This window comes from Melospiza georgiana, chromosome Z, assembly GCF_028018845.1.
Source record: "Melospiza georgiana isolate bMelGeo1 chromosome Z, bMelGeo1.pri, whole genome shotgun sequence".
NCBI lineage: Eukaryota > Metazoa > Chordata > Aves > Passeriformes > Passerellidae > Melospiza > Melospiza georgiana.
Window position 1 is genome coordinate 41555256 of NC_080465.1, and position 18574 is coordinate 41573829.

Here is an 18574-nt window from a genome sequence, read left to right on the forward strand (position 1 = left end):
AAAGGCACCTGAAAGAAACAGATTTGATATTAAGCAACAGCACAACGAAGTTGATTGGCAAGATTTGCTCTACTTCTATGAGACAATTAAGGCACACTAAGGAAAAAGAGACACAACAAACCAAAAAACAAAATCTAGTAAATCAAAACAGAAATTAACCAAGAGCTATCAAGGGTATATGTGTCTGTGTGTGTGTAACAAAAGGATAGAAAGGGCAAGGATAAAAAAGAAAACAGCCTAAAAGCCCAGCAGCAGTCAAACGTAACCATGTGTAACTTATAGCTTAAACTTCATTCATAACTGAACCTATAACTTAGACTTAACAATTTAACAGAGGAATAACATTTAACAGGACTTAACCTAACTTGTAGCTTAACAACTTAGCAAAAGAGCAACACTTAGCTTATGTCTTTACCTTACAGGCCTAAGTTAGGTATCTAAGATACTTAAACATCTATGAAAGCAGAATTTCTCCTAGATTTTCTGCAACATATGTGCACATGCATGCACACAGAGAACTAGTGCATAAGGTACCTGTGAAACATTGTCCTCAAAGGTAGTGAAATACTCAGTCTGGATGCTTTTGATGTCCTCAGCAGCCAAAGGGTTGGGCCTCAAGGAGTGAGGATATTCTTGTTCAGCAATCCTGTGTCTGCAACAAACAAGGGTTAGCTGGCTCTGAGAGGCCCCACTTAGAAGTTGCTATTTGCAGCCTGCTGCAGCTTAGGAGATCTTATTTTTGACCTCTGTTTGTGGGCCCGAGAGAGTGGATTTCAGTCATAATAATGTTTCATCCTGGCCATAGTTTTGGTCAGCCACTTTATTTGAAAGTGTTAGAGCAAAGATGTTTGGGCGGTCAGGCAAGAGAAACTGTTTTCAAGGCTCTTCATTATGAAAACAGGAGCTTGTTGTCAGCTGTTTCTGGGAGCAGGCAGTGTTCCTGATGAGCCCTAGAGGAGCTGAGCCCTGATGGTGTTCAGTCATGGCTGAGGCCCAGCAGGCTTTTGTCATATCACTGTGGTGCCTGGAAAAGGAGCGGGGATGCACTACCACAGAGCAGGGTGAAAGATAACCACAAGGGCAGATACTCTCTACCTGCCTCCTTACCTCCTGCCTTTCTCTCCTTTCTTTCCACGACTGCATTAATGGAATGAATTAATCTAGGAGAGTGTAGCACCTTAATTTCAAGCAAGATAACAGTTTCAGAAGTTAATATGTATGAATTTAAAAGGGCTTAAATATGTGAACTTTGAAAATGGTTTGCCAGTCTTGATACTACAATTATTTGTAGCAATTTTGGTGGCTTTAAGAAATACTGAAGAGAAGCTAAAGGTCACAAGCTTTAGCTGATCAATATATATTTAGCTTGCATTCTTGAAATAAAAGAATCAAAGGCTACTTCTAAACTGGAAGCTTTCAGCAATGTTACAACTGAATTGGTAATCTTCCAGTCATGGATTTAGTGGCAAACAGAAATATTTTATCACTATAAATATCCACAGTCACTACTTTATATTCTTACTCTTAAATAGTACTTCACTTCTAGCCAAAGAGTTTTTAGGACAAATTGCAAATCAAATCCTAATAAATTTCTTCCAGTTTATACAGGCAGTAGACACCTACAGCAGATTTGAGTATATCTAGGTGGAGAGATTCCACCACCTCTGAGTAATCCGATACAGCATTTGACCACTTCTAGTTTAAGCTGATTTTTATTTAAATAGAATTTCCTATATTCCAGTTTTTCCCCAACTGGGCATCACAGAGTCTTAATCCATCTTTATATCCTGCAGTGATACATAGCCTCTGCCTCCTCCATAGATCTCATTAGGTTTTTGCCTTGATTAATGATTCCTGCACAGTTAAACTTCCCTTGAGCTTACCAGAAACATTCCATAAACAGGAACTTCTGATGCCTAACCAAGGAGGGGCACAGGAGATGATTGCTCATCCCCAATAGTCTTCGAACATTACTTACCTGAACCATAGCCAGTGGAACGATATTATTATTACTGGACTTTGGAAGAATTCCAGTAATTGCTTACAGCCAGGATGATGATTAATTGATGTCTTAAGTCAGTCAACTTGCAATCCTATAAACAATGGTCTTAAGTGAAGCCCTTCTAACCCTCCTGGGCCACAGCAGGCTCCTCTGAGTGAAACACTTCCCACAGCTCACCAACTCAAGAGTTTGCAATACTCAGAGGACCCGTGTCAAAAGCTAAAGATGGGACCTGAACTGATAGCTCCCCATACTGCTTAAGGCTCAACCCTCACTCCTTCAGAAATGCAAAGGCATTCAATATGAGTATTTCACTGAACTTAAGGGGAAATTTAGTAGGTATCTTTATCTTTGTACGTATGCACATATACACACATATCTGTGAGTTGATTTAAACATGCTATAGCAAGTATACTATAAGTGTTGCCATCTCAGATCTATAATTATGTTATATTGTTGAGTAAATCCTATTGAATCTCTTCATAAATGTTAAACTAGTCAATGATTGAGTGTTGCCAAGTCCTTTACAGATAAACCACTGACGAAGTCCAGAACTGTGACTGTTCTCAATCATGCTCTATCAGCAGTTTGGAAAGCTGTGGCATTCCATCTGTAAGGAAAAGGAAGCATCCAAAATTCGTATGTGCTTGTGGTTGAACAGAATGATAAAAGTCAGAGGATCCTCAAAATTCCATACTTAGCATGGAAATTGGTATGTTAGTCCTTGATCTCCTAGACTCACCAGTGGAGTTTGGATAAAGGGTAGGGTGAAAAGGAAGAGAGATGAGGGAGGGGGAAAAGGGAAAGGAAAATCCAGCTGATGGGGTGCCCAGCTCCTGGGGCACATATGCACCTGAGCTTCATGGAGTCATGGGGATACCTCAGCCCCATTCCTGCACTGTACCATGTTGTGCTTTATTTCGAGAAGCCAGAACATGGATGTTTGTCCTGAAAAAGTGCTGCCCTACCTTAGTATGTACCCATCTCAATCCATGTCCTGCTCTTGCTCACTGTGTAATTACCAACAAACCTTATCTTCTATGCTTCTACAAAAGTAAGGGGGTCCTCTTTGAATGTCATGACTCAGCAGGAGGTCTCCCTAATCTTTTTGCATTCCCTATCTCTGTGAATAATTTCAGATGGATTCTAATTCAATTTTTATTTGTATGCTTCATCTCTCTAGTAAGTAATAGAGCAAATCTTGCCATCAAACTTTTTAAAGTAATGATTTGCAAATTTATATTAAACCTGCTTTTGCTAATACCTTTGACAGTGGTTCATTAAGCAACTTAAACTACTTGTGACATACACTTCCCTTCCACCAGGTATGTGTTCACAAGGTTAAGACCTTCCTGAGCTTTCTCTTCTCCAGAGATGAGATCTTTTCTATCACAGACGCTTCTCCTGTCAGGTTTCAGATCTGGAACTCAGACAGGAAGTCAAGGTAGCTGCTTTTGTACCATCTTCATAACTTCTCTTGTAGGATCCTACAAACACACTAACTGTAACCACAATCTGTCACTATTTTATTAGTGTAACACACTGCCCCACTCTAGACTTACTAACTTACAAGTATTTGAAAGTAAGAGAGGGTAACAAACCAGCAAGTTACTTGCTTGGAGAGAGGGCATTTTGTCAGAATAGATTAATCTCCATTTATTTTTATAAAGCAAAGTTCTTGTTGCTTTAGTCTTTGCTGAACATTAACAACATGAAGATAATATTTTAATTTCCTACAGCTGTCTTGAAAACCTTTACTATATTTAGTGCTATAAATACATAACTTGTTGGCTGAATATCACAACTGCACTTAAGACATTTTAATCATGTTACAGAACTGACATAAACAGCAGAATGCATGCCATAATGCTCAGAAGAGCTGATTCTGCTGCTTTTTTAAAAATAAAATCTGATGCAAAAGCTAAAGAAAATTGTTTTCATTGATACAAGGGTTTTTAATTAATAATTTGTGATTTCTTAAAAACTTCTTTGTAGAAGACAGGTGGCAAAATTCATGTTCCAGTGCATTGAACCACTTTAAAATGTGCTTCCTATATAGAAGAAAAGGACTCAAATATTAAGACCCAAGCAGAAAATAATCACAAAATAAGTTTATTACTACTTCAAAACATTTCAAAAGCAGCCAAGACAGTACTAAAAAAAAAAAGGAAAAATTAACACAGTAACAAGACTAAGGTACAATACTATGCAATAGCAATACATCTTTCATAAGATTTATAAACAGGGTATCACCAGTTTAGAAAACATCTAACACCACATTTGTGGAAATAAATTTAAAGTGTATCCCCATAGTAATATTTTAGAACAGTCACTTAGAAGCAAGGAAGCTGGAACTTAGGCCAATTTGTTGCTAATAGTGTCAATGACATTATAAATGATCAATTTGTTTACTGACATTTACAAAAGAAATGGTACAAAAAAGCAGCAAGGTCGGACATCATTTGAAATAAGTTAAGCACTTTTGAAATAAGATTTTACACTTTCATGCGAAGGACTCTAAAACAGGAGAACAGCAAACAAGACTTCTGCATTAAATTAAAATGGACCAAGAGAGAATATGGGAGAAGCAGTACAAGACAGACATTTGAACAAATATTGGATTCAAGTACAAAACCATTTACCATTTAAGTGCAAGGCTGAAGTTACAAATTAATGCTCTTTAAACTCTATTCCTAGACTAAAAGCTCAAAAATAATACTGCCTGCTTTCACTGTACACACATAGTTCCACAGCATGTTGTAATAACATTTGGTACAAACTTGTATAAAGTTGATCTTTTAATCTTTCGTTGCTGGTGCAATAGGATCTTTAAAATTGTTTAAGAGTTGATATTAATAAGACAGTTAATAGTCCCCAAGGCAAAGCACTCCAGTCAATATAGTTGTCAAACACGTCCCCTTATATAAGTGTAACAGAATTAATAAGGTATTGAATTACTGTTCCTGTGGGACAATCAGTACAGCAATACAAACTATTACTTAAAGTCAGTATTTTAATTTTGCTACTCTGTGTTTACTGGAGAAAATTTGATGCCAAAGAAGTTGTAGAAATAAAACGTGTTATTTGGTGCAAAGTACTGCTGTGATCACTGCTAGAACAGTGTCCATCTTTCATGACTCTACTGGTTATTGGAATTGCTAATTGCACCACAACTGGCCACATTCTGTTTGTAAAAGTCTGCTCATCAGCTATTATCCCAGGCACCCCAGATTTATAAAGATATCTACTCAAGGGTGTACTTTTAACACGTGAATTTAAGCTCAGTATTTAAAACTGACTCACCTAAATGAAATCAGAGATTTTATCATTCTCAATAGAAATTAAAACTATCCTAATATCATAATCTCATAATATTTATGTATTTACTCTGCAAATGTCTCAAAAGAAAGGTACTCATTGAAATAATTCCAACTTAACCATGAAAGTAAAATCTGGATGAGTGAAATTACCTTGTTATGAACAGTTTGCCAACTTCACCAGGAATATAAGCGATAAAGATACATATCAAAAATCCACCTAGAAGTAATTGAAATTACTGGGTCTCAGAAGTAAAACAGTATTTAACTTTTTCAAAGTGGATACATTTGTATCATTGAAAGACTCAGAAGATGAATCTTCAGTAAAGCTTGTCCTAAAAATGGAAGATGAGTTGCAGTATATTGTATACAACCACTCTTTTTTTGAGGACCACCAGTCCTCAAAAATCCCCAATTCTTAGCAATGTAATAGATGTGTTTTCTAGCCACTTCTTTTTTTAAAACAATTAATCTCAGCAGTAAAAGAGAAATCATACAGAAAATATCAAAAGTTTTGTCTTATAATGCTTTATATAAAAAGCTTTATGAGTTTTAGAAATGCTTAAGGTTCACTTGAATATGTTTACACACAATCAGGAAAGCTCTTGAATATTTATCAATCATGGGGTTCATAATGAGTACCTGTATATGTATATTGATAAGATACTACAGCTACATGCAATAGTTCAAGAAATTCATACTTAACTCAGTAATCTCACATACCCTGAATCTAAAGTTAACACATTTTTTTAGCCACCTTTTTTTTTCCTGTAAGTTGCTCTTAACAGATTAAAAAGGAGCATAGTACTTCAGTTCATCACCTGAAAAATAAAAAGTGAATGAATGTATCTTAAATAGTTAAAATATCATATAAATAGAGTTAAACTTTATAAGCATAAAATCCAAAACCAGATTCTTACATTAACTTCATAAAGGGATAAATGTTAAGACAGCATTGCAACTATTCAAGTGAACCTTGTACCTCTGTTTTTGCAACACTGCAAAAGACTAGTTCACACATCTTGGAAAAGGCATATGCAGGACAAAAGGTGTAATTTTCTGTTCTCAGAATCACTGTTCTTTTATTTCTGAGTTTTTAGCCTATTACAAAAAGATCTGCATTTATTGGAAAGAAACACACAGCAAACTACGGCCAACTTAGGTATGTGTGACAAGTTGAATACCCAGTTTGCCAAGAGAACCTCAGAAGGGAAATGAGCATGAAAAGTCTGGGTTTATTCCTGTTGGCATACAGTGAATTTTGGTTGTTGCTTTTAAGAAAAGTCATCAACTGGGAAGCTATCATCCCAGAAATTACACTCAAGTTAGAAAACAAATCTGGGAATTAGAAGTATTTGCAAGGTATCACCCACTAACTCCTAAAGGCATACAAGTTTGGCAAGCAAGCATTTGCTGAAATACCCACTAATACACTAATGAATATCCACAACCACCTGAAATGTCAGTGCTCACAGGAGTCACACACCTGGAAGACATAACATTTTAGTAGTTACCCCACAGCACCAGCCAAGTATTTGGAAAACACAAAGAACCACTTCCATTCAGACCAAAACAAGGTCAAGAGTAGTCATATCCTTTTCCTGTAACCCAACAAGGAAGCAACTATCCACTTAACACATGCAAGTCGTTAGGAAGGCAGTTCAAATGACTCCATATGGAGGCTTCATTCAATATACTCTGGAAAAACTTGGGCTTGCCTAAATGCTTGCTTTGGAAGCTACAAATAGTTTGCTGCGTAGGCATCTCTTAATCTTTGCTCAAGAAATCCACTATCAGGAAGTGCTGTGGCAAGACACTGCACTGCACTCTACCGACTCAGCTGTTTCAAGTGATTCTCATGAAAGACAAGTGCTGCTCACGTTGCATTGATCTTCTGAGCTACACTTTCTTGTACATTTTGAGACCTAGAATGAAGAATCTTACATTCTTTTAATATCTTAAGCCTGTGGGAAGGGAACAAGAAACAATGAAGGATTTTTCTTGTTCTGCTTTTCTCCACAGTAGAGAACACAAAGCTATTAAAAAAATTATCTCAAGTCATGTCCAGTGACAATGATGTCTATAGCAATTTAAGGGACCTTGACAGGGCCAGAATTTTACACTGCATTTTTCTTCCATGACTACCACTTAAAATATACAAACTATTCCCTTTGAAAGCACAACTGTATTTATTCATCATGTATCCTTTATGAAGGGAGGAGACTGGCTATTTACTTTCATACTATGAAGAAGCTCAATTTCTAGTGGTTAACTTTAAAAAACAAACAAATCAAAACTTGAGGAAAGGTGATGAACCCAAGAGGAAATCCAGCACAGAATTTTAAGCACATGTGTCCTGTGCCAGATATGGTGCAGTTACACCTTAACATTTTACACAAAATAGCCTTGTTATAAATAGATAAATTATCACTATTTGATTTTTAAGCTGGCTTCCCTTTTTTCTTGGGTGGACCTTTGTAGCCTTTAGACTTTCTTCGCAAGTTTCTCCGATCTACAACAGGTACCTCAATTTCTGCTTCCTCAGAGCTGCTGTCTGCAGCCCGCTCTGCCACTGTCTGCGTGTCGTGATCTGGCTGCTCTGCAGACTCTTCTGAGGGCTCTTCCAACTGGTTCTTCTGTGCTTCCTGACCAGAAGGCTGCTGAAAAGAAACACCCACAAGTTCAACCATTACCAAGGAGCTCTGATTCAAGGCAGCAGCGGCCTCCTGCGAGTTGTGCCCTGCTTCCTCATTTTGATCTTCTAATGCTGAAGGTAGGTTTTCAGAAACAGATTCTTCTGCTGCTTCAGTTACCACAGAGTTGGGCTGGCCATTGTCAGAGGGCTCTTCCTTTGATGCCACAGCAGCTGCATTTTCAGTGCTGGCCTTTTCAGATTCTTGCTGTTCTTCGGTACCATCCTTCTCTACTGATGTAACTTCTTCAGCCAGCATTTCTGAATCATTTTCATTTAAAACCTGTGGGTGGAGGAAAACAATTAAAAAGACAATCAGTTGAAGGTAAAAGACACTGAACAACTACTGCCTCTAGTAATTAACATCAGAGAACAGTTTGGCATTCAGCAGGTTTTTAATTCTACATACATAACTTGAAAAAACAGTCCTCCTTTTTGCACAAGACTATTTTGTGACCTGCATTGCATATCCAGAGTTGCTCTCTGATTTTCTAATTGTTCAAAAGAGTTGAATAATTTGAGGTACAGAAAAAACACTCTGATATTAATCCCAAGGGAAAAAAATTAATTTAGACAAATACAACTATTGTCTTGCTAGCATATAATAATCTGCTTTTGCACTATAAACAAGAAAACAATAAAACCTGAAACCAGGTTCTGAAACCAAAGGCATTTTAGCAGTAGTTAATTATTTGTACACCTCATCAGGCACAAATTGCTAGACAAAACAAGTAGGTGGATTTTCACTCACACCAAACCAGTATTTTAGTGAGATACAGCAGTTTCGTGACTATCAAGGAAAACTACTGCAAACATATCTTTCTTTTGGGTATCACATGCATATAGATCCCACTTCTGCACATTGAAACAGAAATGTTAGTGTATTCTCCCTATGGATTTACATCATCTGGCCTAATAATTGCTTCTCCCAGTAATTTCATACAATGTCAGGGGCTACTTTCTGTTACTTAACAAAAGAAAAAAAATCCCTGCAAGATAAATACACTTTGAAGTAAAAATGACTTCACATTTTGTTTCAGTTCTCTCACCTTCTCTGATTCAGTGTCTTCTGGGGGTTTTGCTGGAGCATCAAGGGTTAATGGAACTACTGGCATTACAGGTTCTTTTCCTTGATTCTCAGACAGCAATTTTGATTCGCCACTTGGAACTTCATTTACCATCTCCCCTTCAGCCATGAGTGAGGTCTTACCAGTTTCTTCTGCTACCTCACCATTAAGAGGTTCTGATGGCATTTCCTAAAAAAAAAAAAAAAAGATCATATTTCTTAGTCAAAATTATGGCCAGCTATTGTTCCCCAGCACTAATGGATGTACATGCGATCTAAATTTGTAGCTTAATGTGAGAAGCAGATAGCTGAGATATCTAGAATTGTGTACTAAGAAGACAGAACTTAATGCAGATTGGCTAACTTAGCCAGACTATTAGTTTGTTACTGTAACCTGTACTAAATATATGACCACAGCCTACAGTTAGGAGCCAGGACAAGAAGTTTTCAGTGCACCTCTCATGCCTCCTGCAATCATTCCTTGAAACTAACATACATAAAGTCCACTTTCTCTTCCATCAGTAAGAACAAAAAACCCTGAGGCACTGCTAGGCATAAAGAATATTCAGAAATTTAAATTCAAGTTATTAGCATGAAGATGAAGCTAAAAGCTGGATTTAAAGTTGATGTTTAAATCCACCAGGCAATTTTTAAGTAGAGAAGTAAAAAGAACCAATAGAAGTCACTGAAGCATACCAGGTACTGATGTCTTGAAAAAAACATTTTTTTTAAGATTAGAGATACTGGATCAGATCTTGATCTTATCCCAATTCTCTGGAATTTTTTATTAGGAGAAATCAATGAAGAAAATTAGGATGGTAGACAAACTAGAAATTCATCTTACTGAAGATCCTATAAACTTTATTGCTCAAAATACGTACAGTGAAATATTCTCTGAAACTAATTCTGTACTAGCCTTAACTTCTCAGATACACCTCTTAATGAAGCACTGGTGCAAAAAACCAAAGAGCTGAGAATCACATGGAGCAAGGTAGCAAGGACCACATTTAACAGAAACTGTTGCTGTATTCCAAACCCATCTGCTATTGCTATCCCATCCAGCTCACCTCCATCTCACTTTGTTTCTCAGAGGGTGATACATGCATTTCCACTTCTAATACAGACTGGTCCTCATTTTCAACAATTATTTCCTTATCCTTCTCAACAGTATCCACCTTAGGCACTTCTACTAAGTCTTCAGGGCTTTCAGATATGGGGGAAAGAAGTGGTGGCCTGTAGGTATTAAGATATATATTTTAGATAAATACATGATTTTGGTGATCTCAGCAGGGAAATTCTTTCATGACCAATTATGTAGTACACGCTTGCCATAGGAAATACAAATCTAGAAAACTAAATGCATCTAAAAATGGCTAACTCCTCACTAGGAAAAAAATAGTAACTAGGAAAACTACTTTGGCAATTATGAATTTATATCTGTCTCACTTCCATTTTATGGGAAAGAAATCTGAAATTTCTCTAAGTTTGTTATTTTAAATTTAGAAAGTAGTGATGTATTACATATTTGAAAGCTACAAAGGGTTAAGAAAAGCAGCAACTTCTTTTTCCCCTCATCCCTACTGTAGAAACAGTTTCAAATAATGGAATTATGAAAACAACTGTATTTGTACAATCACTGAAAATACAGATATTGCAAAGACCATGACTGGAAAGTAACTCAAGGCAATAAACACATCATGAATTAATAAGTTACCATCAGCTAGAGGTTACATTAGCAAATATCTAAAGATGAAGTGCTGGTGCACTGCCACTACTGCAGGGTAGTAACAGTAACTCAAATATTCAGTTCTTATTTTCAAGATGATAAAGTTTAGATGAACTGAAATTATTACATACAAGCAAAGAAAAAAGTGCATGTAATAGATTCACAGGAGTCTACTTTGTGATCTCATAGTAAAGGCAGTACTGGAGGGTTTTATCCTACATGCCAGTCTTGAGATGAAAGTAGGACTCAATAGGAAAGTGCACAACAGAAGACCCTGAATAATTTGTTGGTGTACATGGAAAGTACCAAGCTCACACACTGTTCTGGTGCCTTCATTTTAGTGTTCCTCTTAGCTCTGCTTAAAAATACCATGTAACACATCTTGTGTAACAGCAACACTTTGCTGCTATCTCATTGCCTTAATTTTGCAAGGCCCAAAATTTGACATTCAAATTAGGTTAGTTTACTAACCAATCATATCAGGTTAGTCCTCTCACATACAAATTAGCCAATTATTAGTAGTAACAGCATTTCTTAAGCTGTGGCAGCATCAAATGTGTTGCTTGACCTATTTGAACCAGCTTAGGGCAGTGCACTCACAGTGCAGCACAGCAATAAAATATCTGTAATTTCAGAGAGCAATTTAAACAAAAATTAGCCACTGCCTAGTGCAAGGCCTCAGCCACACAAAGAAAACCCCCACAACAAATTCTGTTTAAAGAAGCCTCATGTCACAAGCTTGAGTGATTTCCTATAAGATAACCAAGTTATCCTATAAGATAATCAAGTTGGTCTGAAGAGGCTTTAAGGGGTTGAAGAGGATTTCTTTGGAAGAGAATGAGAGGAAGACATACACATGGAGCAGGGTGGGGTGGGCACAGTGTGTCTATGAGGGAGGAAGGGGCTACTTATTACTTAAAATAGATATTCTGAATGGAAAGCCAGTACAAATTATTACTCCAAGCCCTGTTCTGTAAGAACTGTTAAGGCACACAAGTTACACTACTCTTCACATCTACATCTGATGATTGTTACACAGGCTAACATCATTTAAACTGGAAATGGTTTTGGGTTCTTTTCAGGATGCTAGATCAGATATGATGGTTTAAAATATTGTCTGAGCAAAGGGCTTTCCTTTGAAGACATGGCCTCCTATAACACTTGTTATTAGCTGACAAGCAGTAACCAGCTCCTCAGCTGAACAGTCAGACCATATTTTACTGCAATAAAGAAGAAACAAGACTGTAACAAGAAGTGGGGAAGGGATACTTCCTCAAAGACCACACAGAGTATTATGGATGTAAGTCCAGATATATTATCTCAAGAAACTGTGCTGCAAATACAAATATTTTTACTATTGTACAGATTCAGTTACAAAAGGACATTCTCAGCCTTCACTCTTTTCCTATTATTTCTAGTATCTACTGAGCTTTCACAGGTACTACATTTTGATGCAATCACTCTTTAAATGGTGTCTCACTTTTCTAACTTCCCATCTTGCGTTAGACTTTACTTTTAGTAATCTTAAAATCAAGCAAGTAAAGTAGGGAGAAAGGAGAAGAAATACCAGTTGCACATCCTGTGACACTAATGTAGTTCATGGCTGCCCAAGCAACAAAATAAGAAATCAGTAAAAATGGGCTCCTGGTACCTGCTTTTGGACATTCGAAGAGCATTTCCCTCATCTCGTTGGGAAGTTTCAAGTCCAGGTTGCTGTCTACTTCTATTTAGCCTCTGACGTTTTAAAGGACTGCATCGTATCCAGAAGGGAGCATGAGTTGCATTAGGGTCTTAGGAGAACAACACAAAAAAAAATTTAAGCGAACAAATTCAGACTAAGATCTACATATGACCTCCCCACCCAAAATAGTTCATGAAAGAAATTGAGTGCCACTTAAACAGCATTTCATTGTGGTACTTTTTATCTGAATAGTATCTTTACCAAGACTCATAATTTTATTTGAATTCCTCTAAAAGGTATAGGAGTTGAATCTCAGCACCTTGGAGGAAAGCATGTTTTTATATCCATTTTACAGATGAATGAAGTAAAATGAAAAGCTGTGAAACACCCTGCAAAACTATCTATCTAGAGTAACTGCAATACTGATAATCAAAGTTTTTACCTTCAGATGTGCTTGCATGAACATCTGTTGATTCTTCACCTTTTTGAGAGTCAGCCTGTGGAACAAAAGCAAAGCTAATGTTATTCTAAAATTTTCTGAATTTATTAAAATACCTTCATCATCCTACCTATGGTTGCACCTTTCTAAAGCACTCATAGTAATGATTCTATAAAACAGCTGCTGAAATAATTCTTAATTTGTAGCTAAGTAAGTCTTCTGTCTCATCTCAGCAAATTTTATCTTTTTTAAAACTTATCTTTATGTCATGGATGACTAGTTTTTCTGTGTTTTACTTCTGGCCTCAATGTAGAAGATACGATTTCAAAGCGACCTGTCAACAACACTACCAAGATTTTTTCCTAACAGTTCTACTTGTTATAAGTGCCCACACAATTCAATTATAGGAGTCTCTTTCTGTTTGTTTCCCCTTTCTGTATAAACCCAAGGGACTTCACTGTAGTGGTTGGCAAAATTTATTTGCAAAGTCTTATTTTTATACTTCTATGCTATTCTATAGTTTTATTTTTATCATGACACCCAACAGAATATGGCAGCCCATGTAGAAAATAAGAAAAGCCCGAGCTTGGTGATTCATCAGTAACGCAGCTTACATGCACAGTCAGCACTCCCTCAGAGGGAAGCTGCATAGCTCCCTCTCCCAAGAGCTTTTTTTGTATCCTGTTTCTCCACACCAGCCCTTAAATACCTCATTTTTTTTCTGCAAGTTAGCTGAGGATTCAGCACTTGATACAGTAAAGTGAGTACAAGCTGGACACATTAAAATAAAATTATGTACATTGTTTTTTCTTAGCTGCTAGTAATAATCTGGAACAGCAATTACCAGCATCCTGGTCCACTTTTCTAGTCTCACTTCCAATATTGTGGAAGAAGGCTGGCAAAAAGTGTCCATGTCTACATTCCGCTATTTGAAGTAGTGTCCTAGATTGCAAAACAATGTGTATTCTATTTGCCATCAGTGAGAGGTGTGGCAGTTATCTTCTGTTAAGTGGGAAGTTTATCTCTTCCACAAACCAATAGAGAACTGTTATTCCTGCTCCCATATCTTTGCCTGAGAGCCCCTTAATTTTAAATTTATAACAATTGAGAGGGAGGGGGTTTACAGTTTCCAGTTCAAGGGAGGCTCCTGCCTTCCTTAGCAGACACCTGTCTTTTCAAACGAAGACAAGTAGTGTCAAGTGAGTACTAAATACATTAAAATTTGTAAACTAACAACAAATTCTTCTAGAATCAAAATGCACAAAATGGGGAGCACAAATGGAAAGGTGAAAATTAAAGTTGGGAGATGGTTTTTTCATGGTTTTGGGGAAGGCGGGGTATTTTACTTTCTTAGGTGGTCCAACAATTTTCAAACTGTTGCAGAACTGCTTATAGATACTGCAGATGCCAATTTTAGAGCTGCCAGCAGTTTTACCAAGCTATGAGGAGCTGGAGCACTTTGGTATCTACTGTCTTTTCCTCTGGAAAAGGGCAAGAGGCAGGGCTTGACTTCTTAACTCACAGCAACAAAGATCAAAAGAACTACTGTCACTCTTCTATTTTTCCCGGGTATATCCATATAGCTCTATAACCAAAACATGTAAGTTTTTAGATAATTTTGCTGATATCATCATAACTGGAATCTATCTAAAACACAGAGATGAGACTACAGACTCTATTACAAATGAAAGGCAACTAAGAGTTATTGCTTCCTGTCATTGAGAGATTTAAAACATCACTATTTTTCCTGTTAATTTTGCTTTGGGAAATACTAATGTCTCAATTTGGAAAACTTGACTTAAATTCCAAATCTAAAGTTTAAACGTTAGTATCTGAGAGTATTGATTTAGCCATTATTTCCCATTTTTAATTAAAGCAGTGACTTCTATGAAAGCCTGTCAGTAACACAGACATTTCTTAAAGCATGCGAGTCCGTGCTCATGGTATTTGGAGCTATGAATTATTGTCAAGCAGATTCTGTGTGCATTCAGAATACAAATGAAATAAAGGAAGAGCTTCATAATATTTAATGACCCAAACATATTCATAAGCACATGTCCACGAGCAGCTGTAATCTGGTTGCTGCATAAAATACATACAAAGAAAGCTGCAATCTTTTTGTACAGACAATGTTTAACTCTTCATGCAAACTTAACATCAGCCATTGTACTGAACTGTGACATGGACATGTACCTCTAAAAACTCTCTAAACAGTTCAATCTCAGAGATAGTTGAAATACTCTCCTTTATGTAATCTGCTGGTAAAAGGCTCAAATTGCAGACCCTGACAGCTGCGGCACAGACTCTACATGCATGGGGAAACCCCACCTGTCCACAAAAAACACCAACAAAAAAGCAAAAACCAAGAACCCAACCAAAACCAAACAAAGCAAAAAACAAACAAAACAAATCCAAAACACAAAACCACCAACCCATCTTAGACATTAGCATTACATCACTGGGAAGCCACACAGAAAGTAACAAGTAAGCAAACGTAAGCAAAAATAATTTCTCATAACTGTTTTTCCAATAACAACTCACTAAAAAAAAGAGGTAACAGACTGTGTACCTACACTTAGTTGTGTTTCTACCTCAGTCCCGGTTCCAACTGATTCAGATACTGCAGACTGACAAGAATTGTCCTCTGCTTGCAAACTCTTATTTGCCGTCTTTGAGATCCCTGCTGTGAAGATTTTAAAGAGTAAACAGCACAAGAGAAAATTAGTACCTTTATATAACAACTGTTTGTCCTGCTTTCAGGACATTGTACATGGATAGAGTTACTTTTCTATCATGGGATAGAGTTACTTTTCTTCCTAATAGCTTATACAGTGCTCTGTCTTGAATTTAGAGTAAGATAACACACTGATGTTTTAGTTGTGCTAAATAAGGGTTACTCTAATTCAAGGACTTTTCACTTTCTTATGCTGAGTGAGCAGTTGCACAAGAAGCTGGGAACAAGACACAGCCAGGACAACCGACAAAAGAAATATTCCATACCACATTGTTAATCCCAGTACATAAACATCACTGCAACTGCATTGTGTATCAGTTCTCTCTCTCGTGTTTCATTTTTCTCATTTTGTTGTCTCCCTTCTCATTATGATTATTGTTACATTATGCTTCTGTTTAATTTTATTTCAATTATTAAACTGTTCTTGTCTCAATACAGTGGTTTTGCATTTTTTTCAGATTCTCCTCCCCACCCCACGAAGGGGGGAACAAGCAGATATATGGCACTTAGTTGCTTGTCAAGTGTGAAGGAAAGGCCTTCAAGGAAGACATTCCATATCAGCCAGGCAAGTGGACACCACGGACAGAGAGATGTCTAGTACCTGAGGGAGCTAGCTGTGCTAGGGATGATTTGTTATGAGCCAAAGAATGTGCAGTCACACACAGATTTAGACAAAGCCCAATGCACATAACCCACATGGTAGATATTTGTATATGTAGCACACCATCATCTCAATTCATTGGCATTCATGACCTAGAGAGATGAAGGAATATCTGCAGTGGATTAAGTGGTTTGCTAATTCTGGGAATACAAAGAAAGTCTCTCTTCCTAGCTATGGTCTTGCCTCTCAGTTGTGAAAAAATCTGTTCAAAAGGTATGAAAAACAGGTCCAGGAGTTACAGCAACAAAAAGAAGGTTCTACTCCGCACCTGTATAGACAAGTATCTCAGCTATTAAGAGAGCATTCTTTTGCTCAAAAAAGAGGATAAAGGGTACACACCATGGCTTTTAAAATTCTGTGGGACCACAGAAAGGATATGTAAAAATTATATGGGAAATCCACCTCCACCCTAGAGGCATGAACTGTAAGGAAAAACAGTCACAAATGTGAATTCTTCCAGGAAAATTGTTGCTCCAGTCTCTAGCACGCAACTTCCCAGACAGAAAGGAATGGCTAATCTTACCCTGAATCTATGGTAAAGAATTCTAATCCTTGTTCACAAAAAGTGGGTGGAGAATTCTATGTTCAGTACTAGAGGGCCCTGCCTCTTTTCAGTGGGAGATGATGATCAGTTCAGTTCACAGGAATGTGAGGATTCAGTAGCCTAGAATGTCAAACCCACAAGAGTATAATGGTCTAATAGACATTAGTGCACAGTGTGCCATAATGCCATTCTGCTAGAGAGGACAATAACCCAATGTAGTTCTGGAGTGACAGGGAGGTCCCAACAGCTGACTATAATGGAGGCTGAAACTAGCCTGACTGGCAAAAGCATGTCACTGTGACTGTCCCAGAGACTCTGTGCACCTTTGGCAAAGACCATTTCAAAAGAGGACATTTCATGGACCCAAAAGGGTAGCATTGGGCTTTCACTACAGCTGCCTTGTAGACGGGAAATTAAGCATCTGTCTGCCTGGCTTTTTCTCTCAGAGGACCCTTCATTTGTGGGGCTCTTGAAGAATAACAGGTGCCAGTCACTACCACAACGGTGCACCAGCAGAAATACTGCACCAACTAGATTGTCCAGGAATCTTGAAAGTGATCAAGGACTGGCCTGAAAAGATTTCTGAATACCACTAGAGGAGGTGACCCATACTGAGAAGGACTCGCTGTGTAATAAATTACCATAAAATGAGAAGAAATATGCCTTATTTACTGATTGTTCTGCCACATTGTAGGAAAGGATCAGAGATCAAGTCTCCTACAACAAATGCTGAAGGAGAAGGTGAATCAAGTGAGTTTGCAGAGGTGAAGGCCATCCAGCTGGCTTTAGACATTGCTGAATAAGAAAAATGACCAATATTTTAGTTCTATACTGACTTGTGTAGTGGCAAATGCCCTGTGGGGTGGTTGCAGTGATGGCAGCAAAAAGGTAAAGCCATCTGAGCTGCCACATTGTGACAAGATAATTCTGTCTAGGTGGAGAACTTGGTTGTGAAAGTACCTCTTGTAGCAACTGATACACCCAAGAAATGAGCCACAGAGGAACATCTGAACAACCAGAAAGTGCATCAGGCTGCTAAGACTGAAGCAACTCAGGTGGATCAGAATTGTCAATAAAAGGGAAAATTATTTCTAGCTTGGTGCACACCTATGACACCTCAGATAATCAAGGATGAGATGCAAATTATAGGTGGACACATGATCCAGGGGTGGACTCGACCATGGACACAATTGCACAGATTATTCATAAATGTGAAACATGTAATTAAAGAAGCCAAGTGGTTAAAACCTCTCTAGTATGGAGAATGACAACTGAAATAGAAATATGGGGAGACTGGGCACATAGACTACATCACACTCCCTCAAGAATCCAGGGAAAAATGTCATGTCCTTATAATGGTGGAAGCAACACTTAGAGAGGAGAAAACATAGCCTGAACCCCATGCCACCACCAGGAACAGTGGGCCTTAAGAAGGAAACTTTAAAAAGATGACAGAAATTCCAGAATGAGGTAATGCAACTAATTTTCTAAACAACATCATAGACAACTGGGCCAAAGACCATGGCATTGACTGGGGATATCACATTCTCTGTCATGTACCACCCTCCAGAAAAATGAAATGATACAATAATCCATTTATCCTGGAACAGTGGGTGGCAGGACCTTCAAACATTGGGACACACATTTAGCAGAAGCCACCTGTTAAGTAAACACTGGGGAATCTGACAGTCAGTCTGACACATCACAGTCCA

At 37.7% G+C, this 18574-nt stretch overlaps 1 protein-coding gene across 1 annotated transcript in view; it reads right to left on the minus strand.

Annotated features, from left to right (window-relative positions):
• Positions 1-7522: 7522 nt before the first annotated feature.
• The window catches only part of FAM169A (family with sequence similarity 169 member A), a 35157-nt gene continuing 24105 nt past the window's right edge, over positions 7523-18574 (minus strand). Inside the window, exons 8-13 of the mRNA XM_058043592.1 lie at positions 15497-15606; positions 12927-12981; positions 12455-12593; positions 10145-10310; positions 9061-9267; positions 7523-8294 (exon numbers count right to left, since the gene is read on the minus strand). Of these exons, the coding sequence (XP_057899575.1) occupies positions 7761-8294; positions 9061-9267; positions 10145-10310; positions 12455-12593; positions 12927-12981; positions 15497-15606 (1211 nt within the window). The 3' untranslated portion in view covers positions 7523-7760. The remainder of the gene's footprint in view (positions 8295-9060; positions 9268-10144; positions 10311-12454; positions 12594-12926; positions 12982-15496; positions 15607-18574) is intronic.